Raw genomic sequence first — 24,809 nt, 5'->3', positions numbered from 1 at the left:
GGGGGAGGGGGTCTATGCAACTCCTAACCACAATTAGGAATCCTTGGATAAATTTGTTGAGGTAATAGCTTAATACTGCCCACAATTTCATAATATTGTATTAGGTGATTTTAACTTGTACTTAGATAATTTAGATGAGATCAATTCTAACTATTTTAAAGATCCGATGGCTTGCTGGGAGTCCATGGTGTCTAGAGTAGCTGATACGATGTCCATCTGCTCCCGCCTTGTGTCTGTTAGGACCCAAAACAGCTAGAAGACCTCCAGCAGTTAAATCACAGTTTTATCATTAGAAGTCAGGTTTCCATATGGGGGTCTCAGAGGTGGGTGAGTGTCTGTTTTCGGGGGGGGGGAGGGGGATTCAGATGATGTGAGGAGCCTTGTGCTGATGTTGTACAGGTCAGATGCTGTAGAGTGGGCCTTGTGCTGATGTCAGAGTAGATTGGGGAAGGTGCCAACAGTGTTTAGATTGTAAGCTCTTTCGAGCAGGGACTGTTTTCTTATTCTTTGTGACTCTGTGCAGCGCTGCGTGCGTCTGGTAGCACTATAGAAATAATTAATAGTAGCAGTAATAGGTGGGTGGGGGGGATATGATTTGGGGGTGAGGAGGCACCGATGCTGGGAAAGTTATTCCCACATCTGTATTTGTAAAGGAGGAAGTACTTTTTTTATTCCTATGTCCAGGTTTATAAAATTCACTGCTCCATGTGGATGTGGACAATCTTGAATATGCAGCCCCACTCCTATTTTACAAGAGGTTTTAGATTTGGGAATTCCATATGTCCTAACTTAGACGTTTGAATTCCCCTCTATATGTCCTTTCTAAAATCTGCCTCTAAATCAAGCCAATTTTTTTCCCCATATGCTGTATGAACAGAAAATAGTATACTGGAGAAAGAATGAGGAGAGGGCGTCTGCAGAGGCCTGTGAGAAGCTCAGATACCAAGCAATCTAAGACAAAGTAGAAAATTAAGTACCTGAGATTTGTCTCCTCCTAGCACATTCACCATCACCTCCATCACAGTTTCATGCATCCCCAGCACTCTCATTAAGTTAGGATGCTGATAAAACACTTTGTTGTTCATTATATCCCTAAAGTGAAATTGATAAGAATGAAGAAATAAATGCACATTATCAATGAAAAAGAAAATCTTATTACTCAAACATCAAGTTTCAAGTTTCAAGTTTCAAGTTTATTAGTTTTTCATATCCCGATCATAAAGCAAATATCTGACCGGTTAACAATAAAAATTTAAAATAAAGAGTAAGAACGAGTTAATAGTGTATTAAAGAGTATAGGGGAAACATATTAAACATATACAGACAAACACGACCGTGAGGATGGATGGGGAGGAGGGGAAAAGTTACATGATATTAGAAGAAATGATATAGTGGGAAGGGAAAGAACATGAAGGGTAGTTGTGCGTGATGTTATGAGATGCCCTAATGAAGAAGAAAAGAATCGTGAGAGTGTTGAAAATTTAATAGATGAAGTAAGGATTAGGATTTGGTAAAGGCATCTTGGAATAGGAAAGTTTTAAGATTGGTTTTGAATTTTTGTAGATGATTTTCGTCACGAAGAAATTGAGGGAGAGAATTCCATAAGGTTGGAGCAATAATAGAAAAGTTAGTTTTCCTGGTATAGTAGGACTCTTTTATAGACGGAACAAAAAGAAGTTTTTGATCGGTGGATCGTAAGGATCGGGGAGAGCTTTTGGGAATTAATAATTTATCGAGAAATAGCGGTAAGTGAGATTGTTTGATTTTGAAGATAAGCAGTAAGGTTTTGTAGGTTATGCGATGTGTGACTGGGAGCCAATGTGCTTCTTTGAGAAGAGGGGTGACATGTTCAAATTTACCTATTTTGTAGACTAGTTTTATTGCAGTATTTTGAATAAGTTGCAACCGTCGAAGTTCTTTTTGAGGTAATCCATTTAACAAAGAGTTACAGTAATCCAAATGCGAAATGACTAGGGAATGAATGAGGATGTTAATTGAATCATTATTTAGAATAGAACTGAGTGAACGGATAATGCGTAATTTAAAGAAACAGGTTTTGACTACTGAGCTTATGTGGTCATGAAAGGAAAGATCTCGGTCGATAATTACTCCTAATAGTTTTACTTTAGTATCCATTGCTAAAGGTGTGGATTTGATATAAACAGTTCCAGGTAAGGTTTCAGATTTTTTGATGGGGAGCAGAATACCACAAGATTTATCAATGTTTAGTGAAAGTTTGTTAGAAAAAAGCCAATCACTTACAATATCTAGTTTAGTATTTAGATCTTTTATTTCTAATGGGTTTGAAGTATTTATCGGGAAGAGTAACTGTATATCGTCAGCATAGGCGAAAATTGAAAATCCCAGTGATTGGGCGAGAGAAAGAAGAGGGGAAAGAAAGATATTGAACAGTAGTGGTGACAAAATAGAGCCTTGAGGAACTCCAAAAGTTTGAGTTATTGGAGAAGAAGTTTGATTTTTTGCATGAACTGTAAAGCTACGTTGATGAAAATAGGATGTGAACCATTTAAGAGCGTGACCTGTAATGTTGCATTCAGCTAATCTGGATAAGAGGAGAGAATGATCGATAGTGTCAAAGGCTGCAGATAAATCTAGGGAAATTAATATTACTGATTTTAAGTGATCGTGAGAGTATTGTATAGTTGTAATTAGACCAAGTAATGATAATTCTGTGGAATGTGAAGTTCGAAAACCAGTCTGATAAGGATGTAAAGCATGTGAATGATCAAAAAATTCTGATAATTGAGAATGGATAATTTTTTCAGCAATTTTGGAGATAAATGGCAAATTGGCTATGGGACGGTAGTTATTTGGTATTGAAGTTGTTAAATCATGTAAAATGCCTTTACTTCAGAAAGCATAAAATATAGTCATTCAGGGTCAATATTACTTACTGACTTTGGGAATTAGCCCTGCAAACTTTCATGTCTGAAATACATGTCTCCCTTGCTGACTGCAAAATTTTGTCCAGTAAAATAATAGTTCGAGTGCTTTATTTCATTTTTTAAAAATCTTTATTAAGTTTTCAAAGCTAACAAACAAGCACTTATAATCAATAGGTATCAATACAAAAAAAAAAAAATAAAAACCCCTCTCCCAACCAACATTTTCCATCAGGGAATAAAACCAAACAAAAGATATAACCCCCCTCCCCTCCCCTGGATGTGTGTGTACTAAAACAACGAAAAATAAAGTTAAAAGACAACTATAACGAATCCACAAAAGACGTCAAGTTCTTTATTTTTTGATATACCACCCATCTAAAGTATCATTTACCATAAGTAGTTTAGAATCCATTCTAATTAAAGGATAGAAAAGTTGAGAAATGAAAATTACAATTCAAAAAAGGAAGAGAGATGTAGCAAATAGCAACTATAATTCAAAAGGATTTTAAAAAACAAACAAACAAGTACAAGGGGGTGCTGAAAAGTTCACAACGGCAAAACACCCCACTTCCGAGTGTCCAGCATAGGGAAGAGGGCTAAAGGGTCACCAAAACCCACTTGATGGAACACTCAATTGGTAATTATAAAACTTAAAGGGTGATGATCCAAATGAGGGAGGACGCTCGAATGGAGCTCCTTTAGAACCCTTGAAAAAGCCTTTATGTGGCAAAACAGGTCCCGTCGGGGCAGGCTAGTGATTCTGCAAATTAAAAGATAAGTGAGAATACTTTCAGGTGTAATGTTTTATTTAATTTGGTTTACATAATTATAAAACAACAGTAAGTGATCAGTAATACATTAAGGAGGAGGTGAAAATAAGGGCAAAGGATTGATATCATCACCCTTTAAATTTTATAATTACAAATTGAGTGTTCCATCAAGTGGATTTTGGTGACCCTTTAGCCTTCTTCCCTATACTGGACACTCAGAAGTGGGGTGTTTTGCCATTGTGGATGTTCCCAGTTTACCTCACTACATCATTTTCTGCATCCTGCTAGTGATTCAGAGTGCTGAAAAGTTCTCAGCCCAACCAAGAAGAGAATGAAGTGGATATGGCTCAATCAATGATCTGAACAATATCAAAACATAGAATTTCTTTTCTGAAAATTGGCACATAATGAAATACGATAACATAAAAACATAAGAATTGCCTCTGCTGGGTCAGACCAGTGGTCCATCGTGCCCAGCAGTCTGCTCCCGCGGCAGCCCTTAGGTCAAAGACCAGTGCCCTGAGACTAGCCTTACCTGTGTATGTTCTGGTTCAGCAGGAACTTGTCTAACTTGGTCTTAAATCCCTGGAGGGTGTTTTCCCCTATAACAGCCTTCAGAAGAGCATTCCAGTTCTCTACCACTCTCTGGGTGTAGAAGAACTTCCTTACGTTTGTACGGAATCTATCCCCTTTTAACTTTAGAGAGTGCCCTCTCGTTCTCTCTATCTTGGAGAGGGTGAACAACTTGTCTTTATCTAAGTCTATTCCCTTCATTATCTTGAATGTTTCGATCATGTCCCCTCTCAGTCTCCTCTTTTCAAGGGAGAAGAGGCCCAGTTTCTCTCATCTCTCACTGTACAGCAACTCCTCCAGCCACTCTTTTCAGATACAGTGGCAAAATAATGCTCAGAATTTAGGAAGTTGGTTAGTTGGACTGAGAACTTTTCAGCACTCCCAAGTATGGAATGTGCATATCTATAGTAGAGCATACAGAGCAGCAATGGAATGGCGCATAAAAGTATACTTTATTTTTTGCTCCATAAGACGCACTCTTTCCTCCCCCAAAAAGGGGGTGGAAATAAGGGTGTGTCTTAAGGAGCGAATGTAAAAACCCTCCAAATAAGACCCGTACCTCCTTTTGGCATCCCGCAGGATGAGAATGGCGCATAAAAGTATACCGTATTTTTTGCTCCATAAGACGCACTCTTTCCTCCCCCAAAAAGGGGGTGGAAATAAGGGTATGTCTTAAGGAGCGAATGTAAAAACCCTCCAAATAAGACCCGTACCTCCTTTTGGCATCCCGCAGGACGAGAACTGACAGACAGCCATTCGGAGCACAGGGAGAGACCATGCAGGCACGCAAAAAGCGCGCACCTGTCTCCTGCACCGCTGTGCCATTGGAGCTGCTGGAAGAGAGCAGCAGAACTCAGGCAGGAGTGCGGAAAGCACGCTGGACCTCTGGGATGTCAAAAAAAGGTACCGGGGGCGGGGAGGTGCCTGCCTGCCTGTCTTTCGGCTGGCTGGCTTGGGACTAGCTGGCCGGGTTGACTGGGAGCTGGCTGGCTGGCTTGGGGTTGGTTGGCTGGTTGCCTTTGGGCTGGTTGGCTGGGTTGATTGGGGGCTGGCTTGGGGGTGGGTTGGCTGGCTGGCTTGGCACTGACTGAGGTTTTGGAAGCTGACTGGCTGCCACTAGACATGCCTACCATTAGACGTGCCCACCACCAGAAGTGCCCTGTACCCTGTCCCAGCCTACTACTAGACCACCAGAGAGGGGACAGGGTACAGGGCACACTATTTGGTTCAGAATTTTTTTTCTCCCCTAGAGGTGAGTGCGTCTTATGGTCAGGTGCATCTTATGGAGCGACAAATATAGTATATAGTTAAGACTATGCATTATATTTAACAGTGTATAATGATTGTGGTTTTTTGGTATATTCCATGTGACAGTAGCATCCCAGGCACAGTTCTGTTTAAGTGAATGCTTAGAATGCTATAATAAACTTATATAAAGAATGAAGTTCATACCCTAATCCATAAATCATCTGCATTTCCTCTTCCTTGCCCATGCGAACACTCAAAAGGGAACGTATTTGGCTAAGTGAAGCAAGTAAGTTGATGGCATCCTGTACAGAGATGGCGCTGATGGTGTATGTCTTCCGCAAAGCTCGCAATTGTTCCCCAATGCTGTCATACTGTCTGCGTATAAGGCTGAACATAATCCGTACTAACTCCGGATCTTGGATATGATCCTCCTGTGCCCAGCGAACCATGGTCTGTGATATCAGTTCATTCAGGGTGGCTGAAATGGACACATAACACAAAGAAAGGGACTGAAAACTTTCAAACAAACTAAATCCTCAACCAAAGAAGTTAGCAGCCTTGTCTTCGCCTGCAGAATCACAAACTTTAAATCCAGTGGCCACTGAGTTCTGTGAAGCTCCAACTACCCATATCAAAGCAAAAGAAACAAGCTGCTTTGGATGTACCACTGCTCTCTGCACAAAGGAACATAGCTTAATACTTCATATAATTTAACTGGATAACTTAAGCAGTTAAATGCTTATATCTAACCATTTGAAAAGTTCTCGCTTTGACTAGCTAAATGTGTGGATGTAAAATCACAAAATAAATAAGAGGTTTTAGTGGTAGGTAGTAAAAGCATGCAGGACTTTTTTCTCAAATGCTGCTGCTGCTCTGCTTGTCAGATCCCCTAAACTTCCTGCTTCAAAGGGAGCATGACTTGCAGATGAGGGGAGATGAATAACAGAGATTGAAAGATGGGGTGATGAATGGGGGAAGAGAGAAGAGAGACAGAGAGCATGATGTTGGATGGAGTAGCAGAGAGAGAGCGAGAGAGAAGGAAAAATGCTGAATAAGGAAAGATACAGAGTGAAACTGGATGGAGGGGACTCAGGGGAGAGAAGTAGAGTAATGACAGGTAGGAGGGGGAAGATAAAGGAATGCTGGGTGGGGAGAAGAAGAGTGAGAGATGCTGGATGACTTGAGTGGGACCAGGGTTACAATATTTATGGTGCTGTCTTTTTCTAGGTAGACCTTTTATAATTTCTGGAGGTTATATTAATGTATGGTAGAGTTGCTCTATAAGTCTTGAGTGACGTTTGTAGGGTTTTGTTTTACTTCGCAATATGCCTGGTACTAGAATTTCTATTTAGCTCATACCTCTCATATTAGTAGCTAAAGGTGAGTTACATTTAGGTACATCAACTATTTTCCTATGCCTGGAGGCTTACAGTATTACGTTTGTACCAGAGATAACGGAGAGTTAAGTGAATTGTCCAAGCTCTCAAGAAGAGCAATGGGATTGGAACCCTGGCTTCCCTGGTTCTCAGACCAGTTCTCTAACCAGCTAATACAGATAATATCTATTCTAAACATACTGGAAACCAAGTATTAACATACCTGCATATATTTCCAGAATATTGCAAATACTATTCTGTGGAATAATAAGCATTGTTTTGGTACATTATTTAAATGCTTTCAGCACATAATTCCATGGAGTATATTCAGTGTTTATAATACCATCAGTAACAGAGATGGCACGTTAGATAGATTGTGAGCCCACCGGGACAGACAGGGAAAATGTTTGAGTACCTGATTGTAAAACCGCTTAGATGACCTTGATAGGCGGTATATAAAATCCTAATAAACTTGAAAACTTGAATAGGGGTAATAGCTGGAGCTTCAGTGCTATATTCAAAAGTGTCCCCAATATCTCTTTCCTGCTAACATGGGCATTGCCCCCACCCTAAGAATTTTCACTAGCCCTGCCCCAATCCCACCCTGCCATAGCCTTCCTAAACATCTGAGTCACCAAACACATATGCTTACATGGATTTTAACCTTCCCTTCTCCCCTAGCCCTTCAGCCTCGCACCAGAGTCTATTTTACAGAAGTCTGCTTCTCCTGAGGTGTACCCAGGTTTTGTCATCTAGGGGAGAAGACTTCTGTAAAATAGGCTCTGGTGCTGACTTCATACATTCCAAATTCCTCCCGACTTCCTTTCAGTTTGCTCTTTCACTTGTCATACAAGACTACTGCACCCATTTGACTAACTCTCTCAGCTCCAACTCTCTCCATCTCTTTGCCACGTTCAATGGGCACCTCTCTCTTATCTATCCCCTTCTCATCTACTGCCAACTCCAGACTATGCTCCTTCTCTCTTGCTGCAGCATACACCTAGAACAGACTGCCTGAGTTAGTATGTCAAGTTTTGTCCCTGGCAGGATTCAAATTCAGGCAGTATTCATATTTGAGGTTGCTCTTAACTCAAGTTTTCAAGTTTCTTTAAAAAAAAAAAAAAAAAATCTTTATTCATTTTCATATCTTACAATAAGTGTATAATATTCAATCAAAAATTTTTACAAATCACTTGACATTCTTACTTATAATCATTAAAGTATAAAAGAATCCTTCCCCACCCACCCCATCCATTAATAATAAACCAATTAGCAAATATCATATTTCCAAATCCCACCCTACCTATATCTTACATAATAACAAGGTGTTTAAGGTGTCTGATCATTAGAATATATAATCAATGGCCCCCAAATCTTTTTAAAATTATGATAATTTCCTTGCTGAATAGCAAGCACTCTCTCCATTTTATAAATATGACAAACTGAACTTTTCAAGTTTCAAATTTTTATTAAAATTTGATTCTATCACTTATCCAACTTCTAAGCGAGATACAGATAACCTGCACTTTCTTGTAAAGTACCGGTTCATAGACAACGGCGTGAAAGACAAAGGCGCGCCCAGACAATTGAGCGCAGCGCGGAGGCGCACACCGCTCAAAATTACTGTTTTTAGGGGCTCCGATGGGGGGTTTTGTTGGGGAAGCCCCCCACTTTACTTAATAGACATCGCGCCGGCGTTATGGGGGGTTTGGGGGGTTGTAACCCTCCACATTTTACAGTAAACTTAACTTTTTCCCTAACAACAGGGAAAAAGTGAAGTTTTCAGTAAAATGTGGGGGGTTACAACCCCCCACGCCCCCCACAACGCGACGCGATGCCTATTAAGTAATGTGGGGGGATTCCCCCCCACACCCCCGTCGGAGCCCTAAAAAACATTAATTTTGAGCGGCGCGCACCTCCACGCTGCACTCAATTGTCTGGGCGAGCCTTTGTCCCAGCGCGCTTTTGACCTGACACCTAAAGTACCTATGCCTGAGAAATTCCCTAACCCTCTACTTGTTCTATTTGTTTGTTTGATTAGATTGTAAGCTCTAGTGAGCAGGCCTGCCTTTTGAATATTTTAATGCATAGTGCAAAGGTGACCAATTGGTGTTCAGTCTCTTTTATTAAGATGGACAGCTGCAGTTTTCTATAGAGTTTGCTGAATTTTGGTGGATTTTGTATGATTTGATTATAAAAAGACTCCCGAGGCAGGCCCTTTGTGGGCCGAAACACGATCGTGTCGAGTCCATCTTAATAAAAAGAGACTGAACACCAATTGGCCACCATTCTTCCTGTGTTTGCTGGTGTGAAGGCAGTTTCTCCTGTTTGTTTCCAATTGCTCTTTAATGCATAGTGCTGCATACATCTAACCGCGCTATAGAAATGATAAATAGCAGTAGTATATAAACATAAATTTACTTGGACTTAAGTGTTCTTTTCCCTAAAAAAGCATTGAGGATAAAGAGCAGGGCCTGTGCAAGGGTATTAGGCACCTTAGGTAAATAAAATCAGTTGTGTGCCCCTCCAATTAATTTTCAGGCCTCTGGACCCTCCTACTGAGATTTTGATAACTCAACTAGAGAATGACACGGTGACAAAATTCATCACCGCTCCCGTCCCCACGGATAACCGTGGGAAATAATCCCATGTCATTTTCTAGTGTCTATTTCAATCTCAGTCCTACACCAGCATTCTTCAAAGCAAAGCTTGCGGGTCAGTGGTTGTGGCCATTCATACTCTGATTCTTTCCTCTCGCTTTAAAGAATGACATGAAGATGGTTTCCCGCGGTTATCTGCGGGGACGGGAACGGTGATGAATTTTGTCACTGTGTCATTCTCTAATTACTCAACAACATGAACATAGACATTCTGTTTTAATAGATCGGTGGAGTAACTCAGTATCTTTGGTTGCAGATAAGTTAGCTCCCTTGAAAAGATCTTGTTTTTCAAGGTCTAAATTTGTTCATTGGCTCCCTTATAATAAGATAAGAATTATCTTTGAAGGGCTGAGTGGACATTCTGAGTAATCTAAATTAGACAATATGACTGTTGACAACCATCATTCTTTCTGTAAGAATAATATTCCTTAGATTACTCCTGACTCTATACACTTTAATCCCATGACTCTTTATTCTAGAGCAGTGTTTCAGGACAAACTGGAGTGTGCCCAAGAAGTGGGAGGTGTGTCACAAACACTTTACTGTAGACAGTAAGCCTATGTTTGTTTCCTTTACAACTATCAGTGCCTGAAAGCTGGGAAAACCAGTTTCTTGAAACCCCCGTAAAGTTTCCTTATTTCTGCTTCCCCACTACCCCCAATAACTACTGCCTCCAGCCCCAACTAAATATGTTGGAAGTCTTCTGTCCATAGATTCTGAGTAGCATATTTGCAGATTTTTGTGTTGCTTCATAGTATCTGGGAGTGGAGAGATTTGTTACTGAGGTAACACTGGAATTTGAATATATATTTGTTTTGTATGACAAGTGATAAATCTGGAATTGATATTACATGCAGCTTTTTGATACAAGATAGGCAAATTCAAACTACCTTTTTAGTTAAACAATGAAATATGTAGGCGTATTTTGTTTAGCTATGAATTCTAGTGTTCAGTGTGTCATATACATGAACGTTCTATCTAGAGCAGTGGTCTCAAACTCAAACCTCTGCAGCGCCACATTTTGGATTTGTAGGTACTTGGAGGGCCTCAGAAAAATAGTTAATGTCTTATTAAAGAAATGACAATTTTGCATGAGGTAAAAACTCTTTATAGTTTATAAATCTTTCTTTTCGGCTAAGTCTTAATAATAATATTGTCATTTATAGCAAAAGACATATGATCAAGAAACTTTTATTTTACTTTTGTGATTATGATAAACATACCGAGGGCCTCAAACTAGTACCTGGCAGGCTGCATGTGGCCCCCGGGCCGCGAGATTGAGACCACTGATCTAGAGTGTCCTTTGTGTTGAAAGAGCCATCAGCTCTGTGCATTTAGACACTGAACTTATTTAAATATCTCTGTTCCTGCCTTTCCTCCAACACATAGATTTGACTTCCAAGGACAAATAAAAACAGCAGTAACATATCAGGCCAGGTCTGATATCTTTGCTGCCGTATGTTCTGCTTTCACAGCAATATTTTCAGTCAGGAAATAACTGCATATAGCAGTGACCTATCTCTATGAAATGCTTCACTGGCATTAAATAGAAAGATTTTCCAGATGCAAAGTCATACTATATTCAAAGCTAAATATTTGGATAGCATCTGCTATTACCTGGAAAAGTAGCACTAGGCATGAATACACAGCTACTGGAGTGATCTGAGGCACAGCCTGGGTGGAACTGGGAGTTACCCAGAGACCAGTGATATTCATATAACTTAGGAAAGCATAAAAGCTGTCCTAACTCCTGGCACTGCTCATTATACCCAAATATTCAGCAAAGACCAATACCCAGATAGTGGTGCTGAATATTTAGGTATAATTTGACTATGATGGCTGTTGTTCAAAAAAAAAAAAATAAAAAAAAAGTCGATTATCTTTGCTGAATATTGAATAAAATATTTTTAACTGTACAAATATTTGAAACTCACTCGGGGCCTTTTCTTCTTCCTCTGTGGGGTCCTTCTCCTCTGCTTTTGGTCGGCCTTTAATTTTGTATACTAATGAAAGTAGCCTGCCAGTCCATGATACATCTTCTTCTTCCTCTTCCTCCTCTTCAAGTGGAATGCCTAATAAGTACATGGAAATGATACGAATCATATTTTATAGTACAGATGTGGCACACATTCTGATATTGTTGATCACCCTTCCTGAGCTGTGAATACAACTAGTGGGTGTTGCTTGGAAAAATCACTCATATTGGGTAAAAAAATATCCACCATTTGTTCTATTTTCATGAAAACCACACAATACTTATCTGCAATTAGCAATGCCATGAATCTGAATCGTTGGTTCTCAACTTTCCTATACATTACAGTACACCAAGGTACTGGGTTTACATTTGTCATGGCAAACTATTGCTTTTCTTTTCCAGCACCTGCACTGCTCAGCATCACAATCTTATTTTCCCATCCCTTGTATTAGAACTGTCTTTCCTTTCCTTCTATCCCCGGATGGTCTCTAGACATCAAGAGGAATCAGACAATCTGCACTCCTCTGCCTGCATCCTTATGAAAACCAGCTGTTCAGAGCCTTATAGTCTTTACCAGTGGCGTACCTAGGGTATGTGGCACCCAGGGCCCATCATTTTTTGACACCCCCCCCCTATGTAAAAAAATATTTTTTGTAATGACCATGAAACAGAATAAATGGTCAGAATAGAAACAGGCAGTGAAAATTTTCTTATATTCCAAACATAACATAACATAAATTATGTCTGAATTGTCATGACATCAGAAGTACATATGGAGTAGTTGCAGGTGATGCTTGGGACAGTTCTGATTGTGTTAGTTCGGTTTTATGTGTTTTTTGAATAGAAGGGTTTTTATTTCTTTTTGAAGGTTTTGCAGTCTGTGGTCGATGTCAATTGGTTGTAGAGTTGGGGGTCGAGTGTTGCAGCTCGAATGGCTAGGAGGTTGTCGAACAGTTTTTTTCTTTTGACGTTTTTGGTTGGAGGGTGTGTGAATGGTGCGTGAGTTCTCCTATGTCTGTTTGAAGTGGATTGAATTATTTAGCTGAAGAAATTAGTTACCCCCTCATCCCACACACATTAATTCTCTTCCATTTTTGTTCCCATTATAAAAAACACTGATAAGTTCCCAGAAAAAAAATACATTAAAATAAGAAGTGAAAACAAAGGCCCCTACAGATGAGAACATAACATAAGAATAGCCTAACTGGGTCAGACCAATGGTCCATCATGCCCAGTAGCCCATTCTCATGGTAGCCAATCCAGGACACTAATACCTGGTCAAAACCCAAAGAGTAGCAACATTCCATGCTACCGATCCAGGGCAAGCAGACACTTCTCCCATGTCTTAATAACAGATTATGGACTTTTCCTCCAGGAATTTGTCCAAATCTTTCTTAAAACCAGCTACACTATCTGCTTTTACCATAACTTCTGGCCACTTCATTTTTAAGTTTAGATCTTTCCTTTCAAACAGAGACCTTACTAGATGTCAAATACAGCACAAGGTAACTTCACATGGACTTAGCTGTGCAGGAAATGTGAATCTCCTCATACACCCACCATATAGTGCAAAAATGTGCAAAGGTCTGTTTTTTTCTTTCGATCACTACATAGCCTAATGCCACACAAGCAGCGCTGTTACAAACATATTCTGTAGGTCAATGCTAAGGATAACAAAGTTTCCTTCCTTGGACCAGAAGGAGATAAACCACTGGAAGAGATCCCAAAACAACACCCAAAGACCCACTCAGTGTGTGAACCAGTTGAGTGGAGTGGACTAACTGGGGGGTGGAAATGGGCCTGGAGTTTGCTCAGCAGAATTTCCCAGACCACCTCTTCCTCTCAACACATTGACACGCTGCCACCATCACCACTAGGAACACCTCACTGGGTAGGCCAGCTATGCTATAAACTTTATAAAACACATTATTATATTTTCTTATAAAGCACATATTTTAACTGAACTCTCTGACATCCTCAGCCTTTCCATTCACAAAAATAGAAGGAAGAAAAGTTCTCATTTCCTGCTGTCTCATGTCCCCGGCCTATACAATATTTTTTTTCTGCAGACCCTTCAAAAGTCTGACCAAATCCTCGTTTCACTTGCATTATAAAGTACTGAGGATGCCATCTCTCCCCAATCCCAGGTCCTAAATTCTAAGACAGTAGCGCAAACTAATGCTGCCAGATACAGGAAAAAAAATTTTGATTCGATTCAGCCCTATTGAATTGGTTTTTCAATTCGATTTTCCTGCCCAGTTGGGTGATTTTTTTCAAAACTCCTGGTGGGTTTTATAGCTTTTTCACCCCCTTTGGCTTCTCCTAACCACACTGGCGCTGTGGTGTAAATAAAATAAAGAAACAAAAAGGACTTTTCCTCTCTCTGTTAAATCCTAGCTCATGTTTGCAGTCCAACACCAGCTCTGGCAGGATACACATTTCAAATCTGACATATTATAATCACAAAACAGAAAATAAAATTAATTTTTCTATCTTTTGTTGTCTGGTTATATTTCAAATCTTGTTGGTCCAAGGCTCTGGTTTTCTTCTGATAACTTGCTTGCCAGGGTCTCCTTCTTTCTGCATGCTAACCATCCATCTGCCAACTCTGTCCTCCCTTTCCATTTCCCTTCCCTTCCCAGGAAGTCTGGTATCTTTCCTTTTTTTCATCTCCCTCCACAGATCCACCTTTTCTTAAATACCCTTTCATCCGGCATCTCTCCCTCCTTCCCCATCACCCCAGAGTCCACCATCTCTCCCTTTCTTTTCTTAATTACCCTCCTATCCAGTATCTCTATCCCTCCTCCACACCATCCCTTGTGTCCAATTTCTCTCCCTTTCTGTTCCTTCCCTCCCTAAATCCCATGGTCCATCATCTCTCTCCCTCTCCTCTATTTTCAGACCCATTATTTCTTCCCCTCTCCCCAAAGTTTGGCATATGCACGTCTCTTTGAACACCCCCTTCCCTCTGTGTACTTCTAAATCATGGTCCCCCCCCAAAGGCCTGTCCCCCCTTAAAGGTCTGCCTGTCCCCCCTTGAAGGCCTGCACCCCTTTTGAAGGCCTGTCCCATCCCCTTGTAGGCCTGTCCCCCCCTTGAAGGCCTGCCTGCCTGTCCCCCCCTTGAAGGTCTGCACCCCCCGAAGGCCTGCACCCCCCCGAAGGCCTGTCCCCCACTTGAAGGCCTGTCCCACCCCCTTGTAGCTTCTCCCCCCCCTTGTAGGCCTGTCCCCCCTTGAAGGCCTGCCTGCCTGCCTTTCCCCCCCTTGAAGGCCTGTCCCCCCTTGAAGGCCTGTCCCCCCTTGAAGGCCTGCACCCCCCCCCCGAAGGCCTGCACTCCCTTGAAGGTCTGCACCCCCCCGAAGGCCTGTCCCCCCCTTGAAGGCCTGTCCCACCCCCCTTGTAGGCCTGTCCCCCCCCTTGTAGGCCTGTCTCCCCTTGAAGGCCTGCCTGCCTGCCTTTCCCCCCCTCGAAGGCCTGTCTCCCCCTTGAAGGCCTGCACCCCCCCTTGAAGGCCTGCACCCCCCCTTGAAGGCCTGCACCCCCCCTTGAAGGCCTGCACTCCCTTGAAGGTCTGTCCCCCCCTTGAAGGCCTGTCCCACCCCCTTGTAGGCCTGTACCCCCCCTTGTAGGCCTGTCCCCCCTTGAAGGCCTGTCCCCCCCCTTGAAGGCCTGTCCCCCCCCTTGAAGGCCTACACCCCCCCGAAGGCCTGCACCCCCCCTGAAGGCCTGCCTGCCCCCCTTGAAGGCCTGAACCCCCCCCCCGAAGGCCTGTCCCCCCTTGAAGGCCTGCCTGCCTGCCTGTCACCCCCCTCCCCCTTGAAAGCCTGCCCGCCCGCCCCACCCTGAAGGCCTGATGCCCCGACCCACCCCGAAGGACCGCTCGCCCCCCTGGCCTCCCCGCACCACCTATGAAGCAGCCGCAGCAGGATCTCGAAGTCAGCGTCAGCGATCCCTGTGCTGCTTCCTGCGCCACGGTCCCGCCCCTCCTCTGACGTCAGAGGAGGGGTGGGATCGCGGCGCAGGAAGCAGCGCCTAAGCAGCGCAGGGATCGCTGACGCTGACTTCGCGATCCTGCTGCGGGCTGCTTCACAGGTGGTGCAGGAAGGTCAGTGGGGCGAGCGGTCCTTCGGGGGTGGGGGGGGACTGAACGGCAAGGCCGGGGCACCCCCTTAGGGCTGGCACCCGGGGTGCACCGCCCCCCCCCTTGGTACGCCACTGGTCTTTACAATTCACTTGCCCTTTTCAGTTCATTTTTTTAATTTATAAAGAATTTACAATACTTCATCAAGTACAAAGCCTTGACCAGAACACCATTATACAAATCAGAAAGAAACAGACCAGTAGATGTTCAAAATAATTTAAGTGGATAGGAGAAGCTCCAGTTGGGATTCAGGAAACTTATAGCAGGGGTGTCAAAGTCCCTCCTCAAGGGCCGCAATCCAGTCAGGTTTTCAGGATTTCTCTTTATTTAAATTAAGCCAAATAGCAATCCATGTAGCCACAGAATAAAGCTAAACCCTGAAAAATCTTGAGGTTACTGATAAGCCACAAAGGCTTTCCATCTTTTTTCTGCCCAAATCATTATTGCAGGTGTCCTAATCCAATCAGAACCCTCTATAAGGGTCCTAGATCAATCCCTAAACTTTCAGTCTTATATTACTCATATTGTCAGGTGCTGCTTCTTCAAACCTAGGATATCATCTGTCCAAGGACTTTTTTTTTTTTTACAAAAACAGGCTCTTCACATTCTTGTTCACTCATTTGTTACCTCTAAGCTAGACTATTGCAATGCCCTTTTGTAGGTGTAAAACTCCTGCATAGGTAAGCACTAATAGAGCTGATAACATCATCGGTACCAGATACTTCAGGCCATGTATCAGTTCAGCATGAACAGTGCCCTGATTTTACCAAGATAGTGCCACAGCAAGAAGGAATTGCTTAAGTACTACTTGCCATTCTTGACTGAGGCTGAGAAAGCTGTATCTGTTGCATGACATTATTCCCTAGAGCCCAAGGGGCTAGCCTCATCTGTTTGCTCTCAAGCCGGTATGATTGGGGTGTGTATGAGGGGTGCTTGGGGTGTGTTTGGTGTGGCTAGGGTGGTATGTTCTGGAGGGTGTTGCTTGTTGGAGTGACTGGGGGGGGAGGGTGGAAATTCGGGTTAGTTTAAAATGCTAATGCAGCCTTGATCACCATTTGGGTAGGTGCCTTTGTGTGCTCCCTTTTTGCCCTTCCTTGTTCAGGGGATTTTCTTTCCCTCATTGATGCCTTATTGGCCTATCCTTTATCACGGGTGCTCTGTACTTGTTGATATCTTGCGATTGTACCTTTCCCTTTTTGCCTGGACTGTTGGAATTGTAGCTATGTCCGTGGCTTGGCTGTTTTTGTAATAAAAATTATTTTTAAAAAAGTACTACATGCCTAATGGAATCACCTGACAAACATACTTGTACAGTGACATGTACGCCAGATCAGGTTAACCCATCCACTTTGGAACCTAGCCCAGAGCCCGTATCACTAGACTGTTTGGTGCCTGAGTTCTAGGAATTGCAACTTTGCTGGTCCATAACAAGGAGTAATGTTTATGTTAATATCAGAACCATGTGCTATAGCTAGAAACTGTTTATAAGAGGCATCCGTGTGGTCCAAAAGTTGTCTGGTGACCTCACTAGATCTGAACTAATATCCTCTCATGTTTCCTAGCTTGTAAAACTCCATCGACTTCTTCTACTCTTTCCTTTCAGAGCTCATGCTTGCCTCCTGCCACATCTCTCCAGGAGAACATCATCAGGTTGTATAAAACCAGCTTTGTATTGCTATTGAGTAACAAACAGGTAGCCCTGGATTCTGGGCCTAGGGCAGACATGGGCAACTCTGGTCCTCGAGGGCCGTAATCCAATCAGGTTTTCAGGATTTCCCCAATTGAATATTCATGAGATCTATTTGCATGCAGTGCTTTCAATGCATATTCATTGGGGAAACCCTGAAACCTGATTGGATTATGGCCCTCAAGGACCGGAGTTGCCCATGTCTGGCCTAGGGCCTAAGTGTGTATTTACTTTAAACCTCTTTTAACAAGGGCATGTCATTTTTCTATCAAGGTCCTAGCATTTGTGCTTAACTCTCTTATACTTATTTCCTCTGTTATTGCCTCTGCATTAATTTACTTGCTGCTAAAATAAATCTATTTCTGTTTTCATAAACTTTGGGCCTTGTGTCTGTTGCTTGTCAGCAGTCTATGGAGGTTAGAATTTAGTTAGATCAGCATAGCTTTGTATTTTCCTGACCATAGAGTGCTGAAAATACTATAGCTGTAAGTATGCTCCATTTACACTTTTCTATGTCTTTCAAATTTAAGATGTGGCAATACAATTAGTAACTGGATCACTTTACTCCAACCTCCTCTCCTTCGCAGAGAACACTGTCTCTCAATCTCTAATAAGCTCTCATACATGATTCTCACTTTAATCCATAAAATTTAATTACTCTGAAAATCAATCATACTTTTCTCAATTCATAGTAACAGATAGAGAACTGCCCAATAAGATCTGCCCAACAGTCATTTTTACTATCAAGGCAACGGTAAAGCAAGGAGTGTCAGGGAGGGGGTGGGGAGGCAGAGCAACTCTCCCACAATGGCCCAATTCAATCCTCTCCTCCAGCACCACTGTATTCCTATGAGGCAGTTCCTGTTGGTAATGTTGCTGACTCCCATGAATCAAGCCTCCCTCATTCTGTAATATAAAGTTGATATGTTTTGGGGAAGAAGAGCAGGATTATGTGGTTCCATTCCCTTGTGGTCTACAGAGAGCTCCCGGTACAGGTAAGCAATTCTGCTTTCTCCATGTTGGCAATACTGGGTGATGAGAGTTTTTTTTTTTGAATCCTTGCTGGATTGGTAAGCACAGCCTTGCTGAGTAATGAGGCATATGGCTATGAACTGTAAATTTGGGATGGGATTAAGGGGGATTTTTCTCTTCATAGGAGATAAAAGGCATTATATAGGGATCAATGCACATAATAGGAAAACTTGGCTGAAATGAGAATGTCATTTAGATATGGGAAGGTGCACCATTGCTGGAGACGTTGTAAACCGCTTGGAACCTTTCAGGCCGTTATGCGGTATATAAAGTTTTTAATAAACATAAACATACTTCATGAAGACTCTAGGTGGCTAATAAAGACTCAAGGGCATTGCTCAGTACTAATAATGTTCTTTCTTGAACGTGAAACAATGCTACTTCCAGTGGAAGGCATGCACAGGTATGAATGTGGATGTATTTTCAGATCTGGAAAAAAACAATCAATCATATTGGCAGAGGAGTAGCACAATGATGGCTAGGGAGTTCATTTTGATGTGTTCCTTTTTCAGGAAAATATTGAGTCCCTTATGTTTAAGATCAGAAATCAGCTTCTAGATTTTGTGGAGATGAGGAAGCATTTTGAATAGAAGCCTTGGCCCTTCTCCTAATGAGGTACCTTTTTAATCATCCAATCCTGTATGAGAACATATTTCTACTTCCAATTGGGGAAGATGACAGTAGGGGGCATTCTGACATTTTGGGAGATATGCTGTTTGGAAGTAAACTGTTGACGTTGAGCCTATTTCGCTGAGCCAGGATCCTGAGCACCCATGAATCAGCAATGATGGCTGGCCACATGGTTTGGAGGAAATGGAAGTTTTTAACTGCTGGCTGGTTATGAAAAACTGAGGATGGGCTTTTGGGCAGAGGTAATGGTGGCAACAAGTTGTTTCAATTCACACCATTGTGCTCTGCATATATGCTTGAACTGGCTGGTACTAAAGTTTAAGAGGAATATAAGGCTGGTAGCACTTACAGGTATAGATAGCTTGGGCGCTATTGTGAAACATATTGTCTTCAAAAGAATATAGCCTTCGAGCAAAGTGGTTCTGATCCACCTCATGAAAAACTGAGCAATGGTTTAAGGAGAGAAATAATACCTTATACTTTTCACCATGGGCATGGGCAGTGGTATTGTAGGCCCTCATGGAGTCCTTACTCTATAGAGCCAAACAATCATGAGTGCATTAATTGCAATGGCTGCTACCCAGAGGAGGTGGTGTATGAAGTGTATTAGCTCTCTAAAAGTAGGAGAAATGGTTTTCCAACACTAAGGGACTGCTGAAGCAGGTTATGTTGGTAGCACAACATCTGGTGCTGATATGATGTGAAATGCAGGTACAGCATTACACTGTGTTATACTTTCCTTCCTACTGTGTTCACATTTCAGGGATCCTTTCCAGGTAGAACATTAGAAAATGACCAGGAAGTTTTAGTCTTTTTGAGGGTTGCTTCAAAGAAAATTGAATGGTGAAGAAACTGAGGAAGTAAATGTCCCATGCTGCTTGTATTTATATTTGACATTCAGCATTTTGGATACAATCATTGTGGAAAGAGGTGTTGCCATATGTTAAGTCAAAGATGTTGGAAAATCCGATGAACTGATATGGCCAGGGATTCTTGAAGTGTGTCAGTGGATTGCAGGATTGAATCAAAGTTCTGCTTGTCACACAGTATCTCTAGAGTAGTGAGAATCAAATACTTTAAGAGATTCTGAAGGAACTTAGGATAGGAGGCTTCTGCATTTCTACTTTGGTATGCCCTCTGAGAGTAAATCTTCCTCTTCAAAGTGAGTTGGTTCTTCTCACTCATATTATTCTAATTCCTCCGGTTTGAGGGGGCTTGCAAGTGATTTCTGGACATTGAAATTTAGCAATAACTCCCTGGAGTAGCCTCCTGGGGATTTCCATCCACACTGAGAACACGCACGGAAAGCATTTATTGGAGGGATGCAGGCTGCTACTGAGCTAGTAGGCTGGGAGAAGATGAAGTGGATTGTAAGAGTGCCAAAGTGTTTTGCAAGAATTTTTTCATGAACTCCAGGACTAATGGGATGTCATTTTCCTTCGTCATAGGAGTAGTCATGGTCTGCTTTCTCTAAAGGTCTGGGCATGGTCCAGAGAGGCATTCCTAGAACCTTGGAGTGCTTCGGAGGGATTGATGGAATAGCAACCTGTTCTTCTGGTTTTGGTTTTGGTTTATTTTATTCAATGTGGTAGATAATGGCTCTCCCTTTTCTGTGATTCTCTTAACGCTTCAGTTTTGAGGTCATTTCTTTTTCTGGCCTAAGTGCTGAAGAGGGAGCCATCAGTGGAGTGATGAGGGTAGGTGAGTAGCATTTCCAAGCTGCTGTCCGCGCTGGCCTCGGTTCTCCTCTGACATCATTTCTTGGTCCCACAACCAAGAAGTGACATCAGAGGGAGAACTGAGGCCAGCACTAGCAGCAGGTTGAAGATGCTGCTCAAGCCAGCAAGGAGCCAAAAAGGGATGGAGGGGCAGATAGGAGGAGAGGTGCCGGCACCTCCACCAAGACGCTGCCTGAGTGGTCCACTCCCTACCCCTTACTACGCCACTGGGAGCCATTGTCCTTGTACTACCACCTTAAGGGACTGGAAGGGTTGGAGAAGGGACTGTGGCACTTACTCTAGACCTTCACTCTGTTAGAGGAAGACTGAATATCTGGAGTAGGGGATTGCACTGCTTTGGAAGGATCTGTTGGGTGTGTGGTTCTCATTGCTACTTCTAGTGCTCCCACTGGTCCCAAGTTCAGGTCCCTGAATATAATGGAGATTGGATCTGGGTTGTTTATTTTCAAAATTTTAATATATAAAATGTTATTTTATGTGACAATATTATCTATAAAATTACCTCCTAATAGATCATTGTGACTTATTGTCAGTGACAATATTTTGCAATTCATAGTACAAAATCACATGACAAACCATCCTGCAAAAGTAGATCATGAGACTAACCACAGTGCAGGAGCAGATCTTCATGAAACTCATAAAGCTCATCACGAATCTCTTCAGGGCAAGGACATTCCTCTTGTTCAAATTGGAAATTTAGTAACATATTAATCTTTAAAGAGAAAAGTATATTAATAAGAACATGTAAGATATAATTAAATGCAGAAATTAACCCAAAAATAGTAAAAGAAGCTATCTAAAAACTTTGGAATTTGGATCACATTAATGAAAAAGAAAATTGACAGATGCTAGAAAAGATCACATTGAATCCTGATTTTTCCACTATTGGTTCTTAAAGAAGTCACTTACCTTCCATTGTCATAGGTACAAATTTAGGGTTAAATTTACTAAGTTGTGTTAATGCATTATCATGTGGAGGGCAATTCTGCAAAGGAATGCCTACATTTAGACACCTAAAGAATGCCAATTTGTTAGTTAGGTGTCATCAACTCGTGTCCGAGTCCTAGAAACTTGATGAATTACAAATCTAAAAAGAAAAATGGTAAGGTCCTCCAGCGTCATCCCGATGGTTGTTTTCAACATGTACAGCCATCTGACTGCAGGGCACCCTCTTTGCCTAGTTCCTTCGATCTTCCCAATCATGATATCCTCCAATGATCTTATTCTTTTTACAGTATGACCAAAATAAGACAGTCATAACTTTATCATTTGGGCTTCAAGGACTTAGCCGGCTTGATCTATTCCAAAACTGATTTGTTAGATCTTATGGCGGTCCATGGCATGCATAAAATCCTTTTCCAGCACCAAAGCTCAAATGAGTCAATCTTCTTTCTGTCTTGTTGTCCATAGTGTCCAACTTGTAGCCTAGTCTATAAATAAAAGTATGTGCATACATTTCTCTATAGAATACCTGTGCGAAAGTACCACTGACTACCAATACAATACATAGCTAAATTTAAATCTATGTGTCTTATCTTAAAGGAAATGGGTCAGAGTACTTGAAGAACAGGATCTCCCTCTACACACCTCCAAACTTGTCAATGTCCTCTCCAGGAATATCCCTAACCATATACCCTACAAAGGATATCGCACACTGACATCAGCAAATGAACCTTCTCCAGAGTAGCCCCCACACTCTGGAATGCACACCCTGAAAGATTTTGCTCAATGCAAAATGACCTCTATTTCAGAAAGCAAGTGTAAAGCTTGGCTCTATTCCCAAGGCTTTAATGGTAGCGCAACTAACAAGCTAGTCACACACACAAAGGCTAATACTGGCTGCTCATATTCTCACTTTAGCACTTTTGGTCACTTTAAAAGGACTTAATGATGTATGAGGCGATTCTCATTTGGACTGAAGTTCTGGTGCTAGTCACCTATGAGAAATAGCCTGAGTCTATACACCGTACATTACCTACTTAAGGCTCATACTGATGTCCTTTATTGACTTGTGTTATTATTTATTATTTATTACTTATTTTGACAATTTATTTAGGTGACCAGTTGTTAGTTTTTCTTATACTTCCTTCAGGGGTAAAGGACCGCTTAGCTAATTTTTATTCATTTTTGTATTGGACAGTATTGGCTATTCTAGTCCCTTCGGGTTGTAGATCCTTTTTGCTCATATTTTAGGCAGGCTTGCTTATCCACTACTTTTCTGACTTCTTGTGAAATTTTCTTTAAACTAATTCCCTAGAGGAGGAGTGGCCTAGTGGTTAGAGCAGCTGCCTCAACACCCTGAGGTTATGAGTTTGATTCCCAGTGCAGCTCCTTTTGACTCTGGGCAAATCACTTAACACCTTGAATGTGTAACCACACAGGAAAAGCAGTATATGACATCCCATCCCCTTTATTTTCTAACTCTTGTTATTCTGTCTTAACTGTCTATATGTTCTACCTCTGCATATGCCCTATGCTGTCTATTAAGGTGTTTTATTCAATATTTGTTGACATTGAAATTAGTATACTATGACATAATGGAATCAATTCTATAAATGGTGCCTAAATGTGGGCACCAATAAAAATTAGCGCTAAGCACTATTCTAAACAGTGCTCAGACTTGAGCATCATTTATAGAACAGTGTTTGGCGATGGAATCCACACCCAAATTTTGGATCAAGGATTTACTCCAAGTAAAACTTGCTATAAACTCTCATGCCTAAATTAGGTGTGGATTTGCCTTATTCTATAAAATTGCTCGTAAATTCAGGGATGCCCCTGATCCACCCATATCTGTGCCCCCTTTTTGGATCTTTACGTAAAATTTATGCACAGATCCTGGCACCTAAAGCAGTGCGTATAAATTTTAACTACAATAGACAATGTCCAGATTGTTCTTGCTGTACACTGCCTTGGGTAATTTCTTCAAAAAGACAGCAAATATATCTTAATAAATAAATTATATAAAAGGTCATATATGTACATATACTCATGCCTTTAGGCAAAAGACTGTTGTGTATAGCATTCTAAAATGTACATGTAAATAAGAACATCAGAACATGCCCAAACTCCACCCAGATATATACCAACCTGTAAACTACGGTGATGAGATTAAAGCGCACCAGACAATCGCGCACGGACAAATGAGCTGAGACAAATGTGCGCAGGATGTCAGCGCACTGGATTACAAGTTAAATTTAAAACACTCCAAGGGGGGTTTGGGGGGAACCCCTCAGTTTACTTAGAAGTGTTTGCGCTGCCGGTGGGGGAACACCCCCCCCCCCCCCACACACACACACACACTTACAGAGGAAACTAATTTTTCCCTAAAACAGGGAAAAATTACAGTTTCCTCTGAAAGGGGGGGGGGGGTTACCCCCCAAACCCCCCAACGTCAGTGCAAACACTTCCAAGTAAACTGGGGAGGGGGGTTTCCCCCCAAATCCCCTCCTCAGAGCGCTTTAAATTTAACTTTTAATCTGGTACGCTGACATCCTGCGCGCATTTCTCTCAGCTCATTTTTCAGCGCGCGATTGTCCCGCGTGCTTTCATCTATGAACCGTAAACTACACATCATTGAATTTAGATTTTAAAGAATAAAGCATGGCCAAAATATTGACATTTCATACTAAGTGTGCACATATGCATGCATGTGGTATTCAGGTCAGTCGGGCACATTTCTGGCAATAAATCTTAATGCCTTCTTTATAGATTTAAAACCTTAATGCACACCTGGTATTCTCAATAAGGACTTTTTATTAATATCATATGGAGGTAGATTCAGTAAATGGCAATCCAAAGTTTGGCGCTAAGATGATGCACGCTAAGTGCAAATTCCATAAAGGGAGTTCTGCATGGAGCTGTCTTTATGGAATACTAGTTTAAGCCATTTTCATTCTATCTTTAGATGCAAGCAATTACACCTCCCATGCTCACACCTAACTACTGTCATTTAGATGCCGAAATAGAAGTATTCTATAACTCCATGCCTAAATCCTGGGAATGCCCACGTCCATGTTCACTGAGTAATTATTTCATGGCTCAACATCATTCTCTTCTTGGTCGGGCTG

General features: G+C 41.8%; 1 protein-coding gene across 2 annotated transcripts in view; it reads right to left on the bottom strand.

Annotated features, from left to right (window-relative positions):
* RYR3 (ryanodine receptor 3) overlaps positions 1-24,809 on the bottom strand; it is a 693,107-nt gene that overhangs the window by 378,340 nt on the left and 289,958 nt on the right. For both annotated transcript variants that reach the window (XM_033952387.1, XM_033952388.1), the window contains exons 37-40: positions 21,346-21,451; positions 11,468-11,605; positions 5,702-5,975; positions 978-1,092 (exon numbers count right to left, since the gene is read on the bottom strand). In XM_033952387.1, the coding sequence (XP_033808278.1) occupies positions 978-1,092; positions 5,702-5,975; positions 11,468-11,605; positions 21,346-21,451 (633 nt within the window). The remainder of the gene's footprint in view (positions 1-977; positions 1,093-5,701; positions 5,976-11,467; positions 11,606-21,345; positions 21,452-24,809) is intronic.

This window comes from Geotrypetes seraphini, chromosome 7 (assembly GCF_902459505.1).
Source record: "Geotrypetes seraphini chromosome 7, aGeoSer1.1, whole genome shotgun sequence".
NCBI lineage: Eukaryota > Metazoa > Chordata > Amphibia > Gymnophiona > Dermophiidae > Geotrypetes > Geotrypetes seraphini.
Note: the sequence above shows the minus strand (reverse complement) of the source record. Positions and strands in the feature narration are given on the sequence as shown.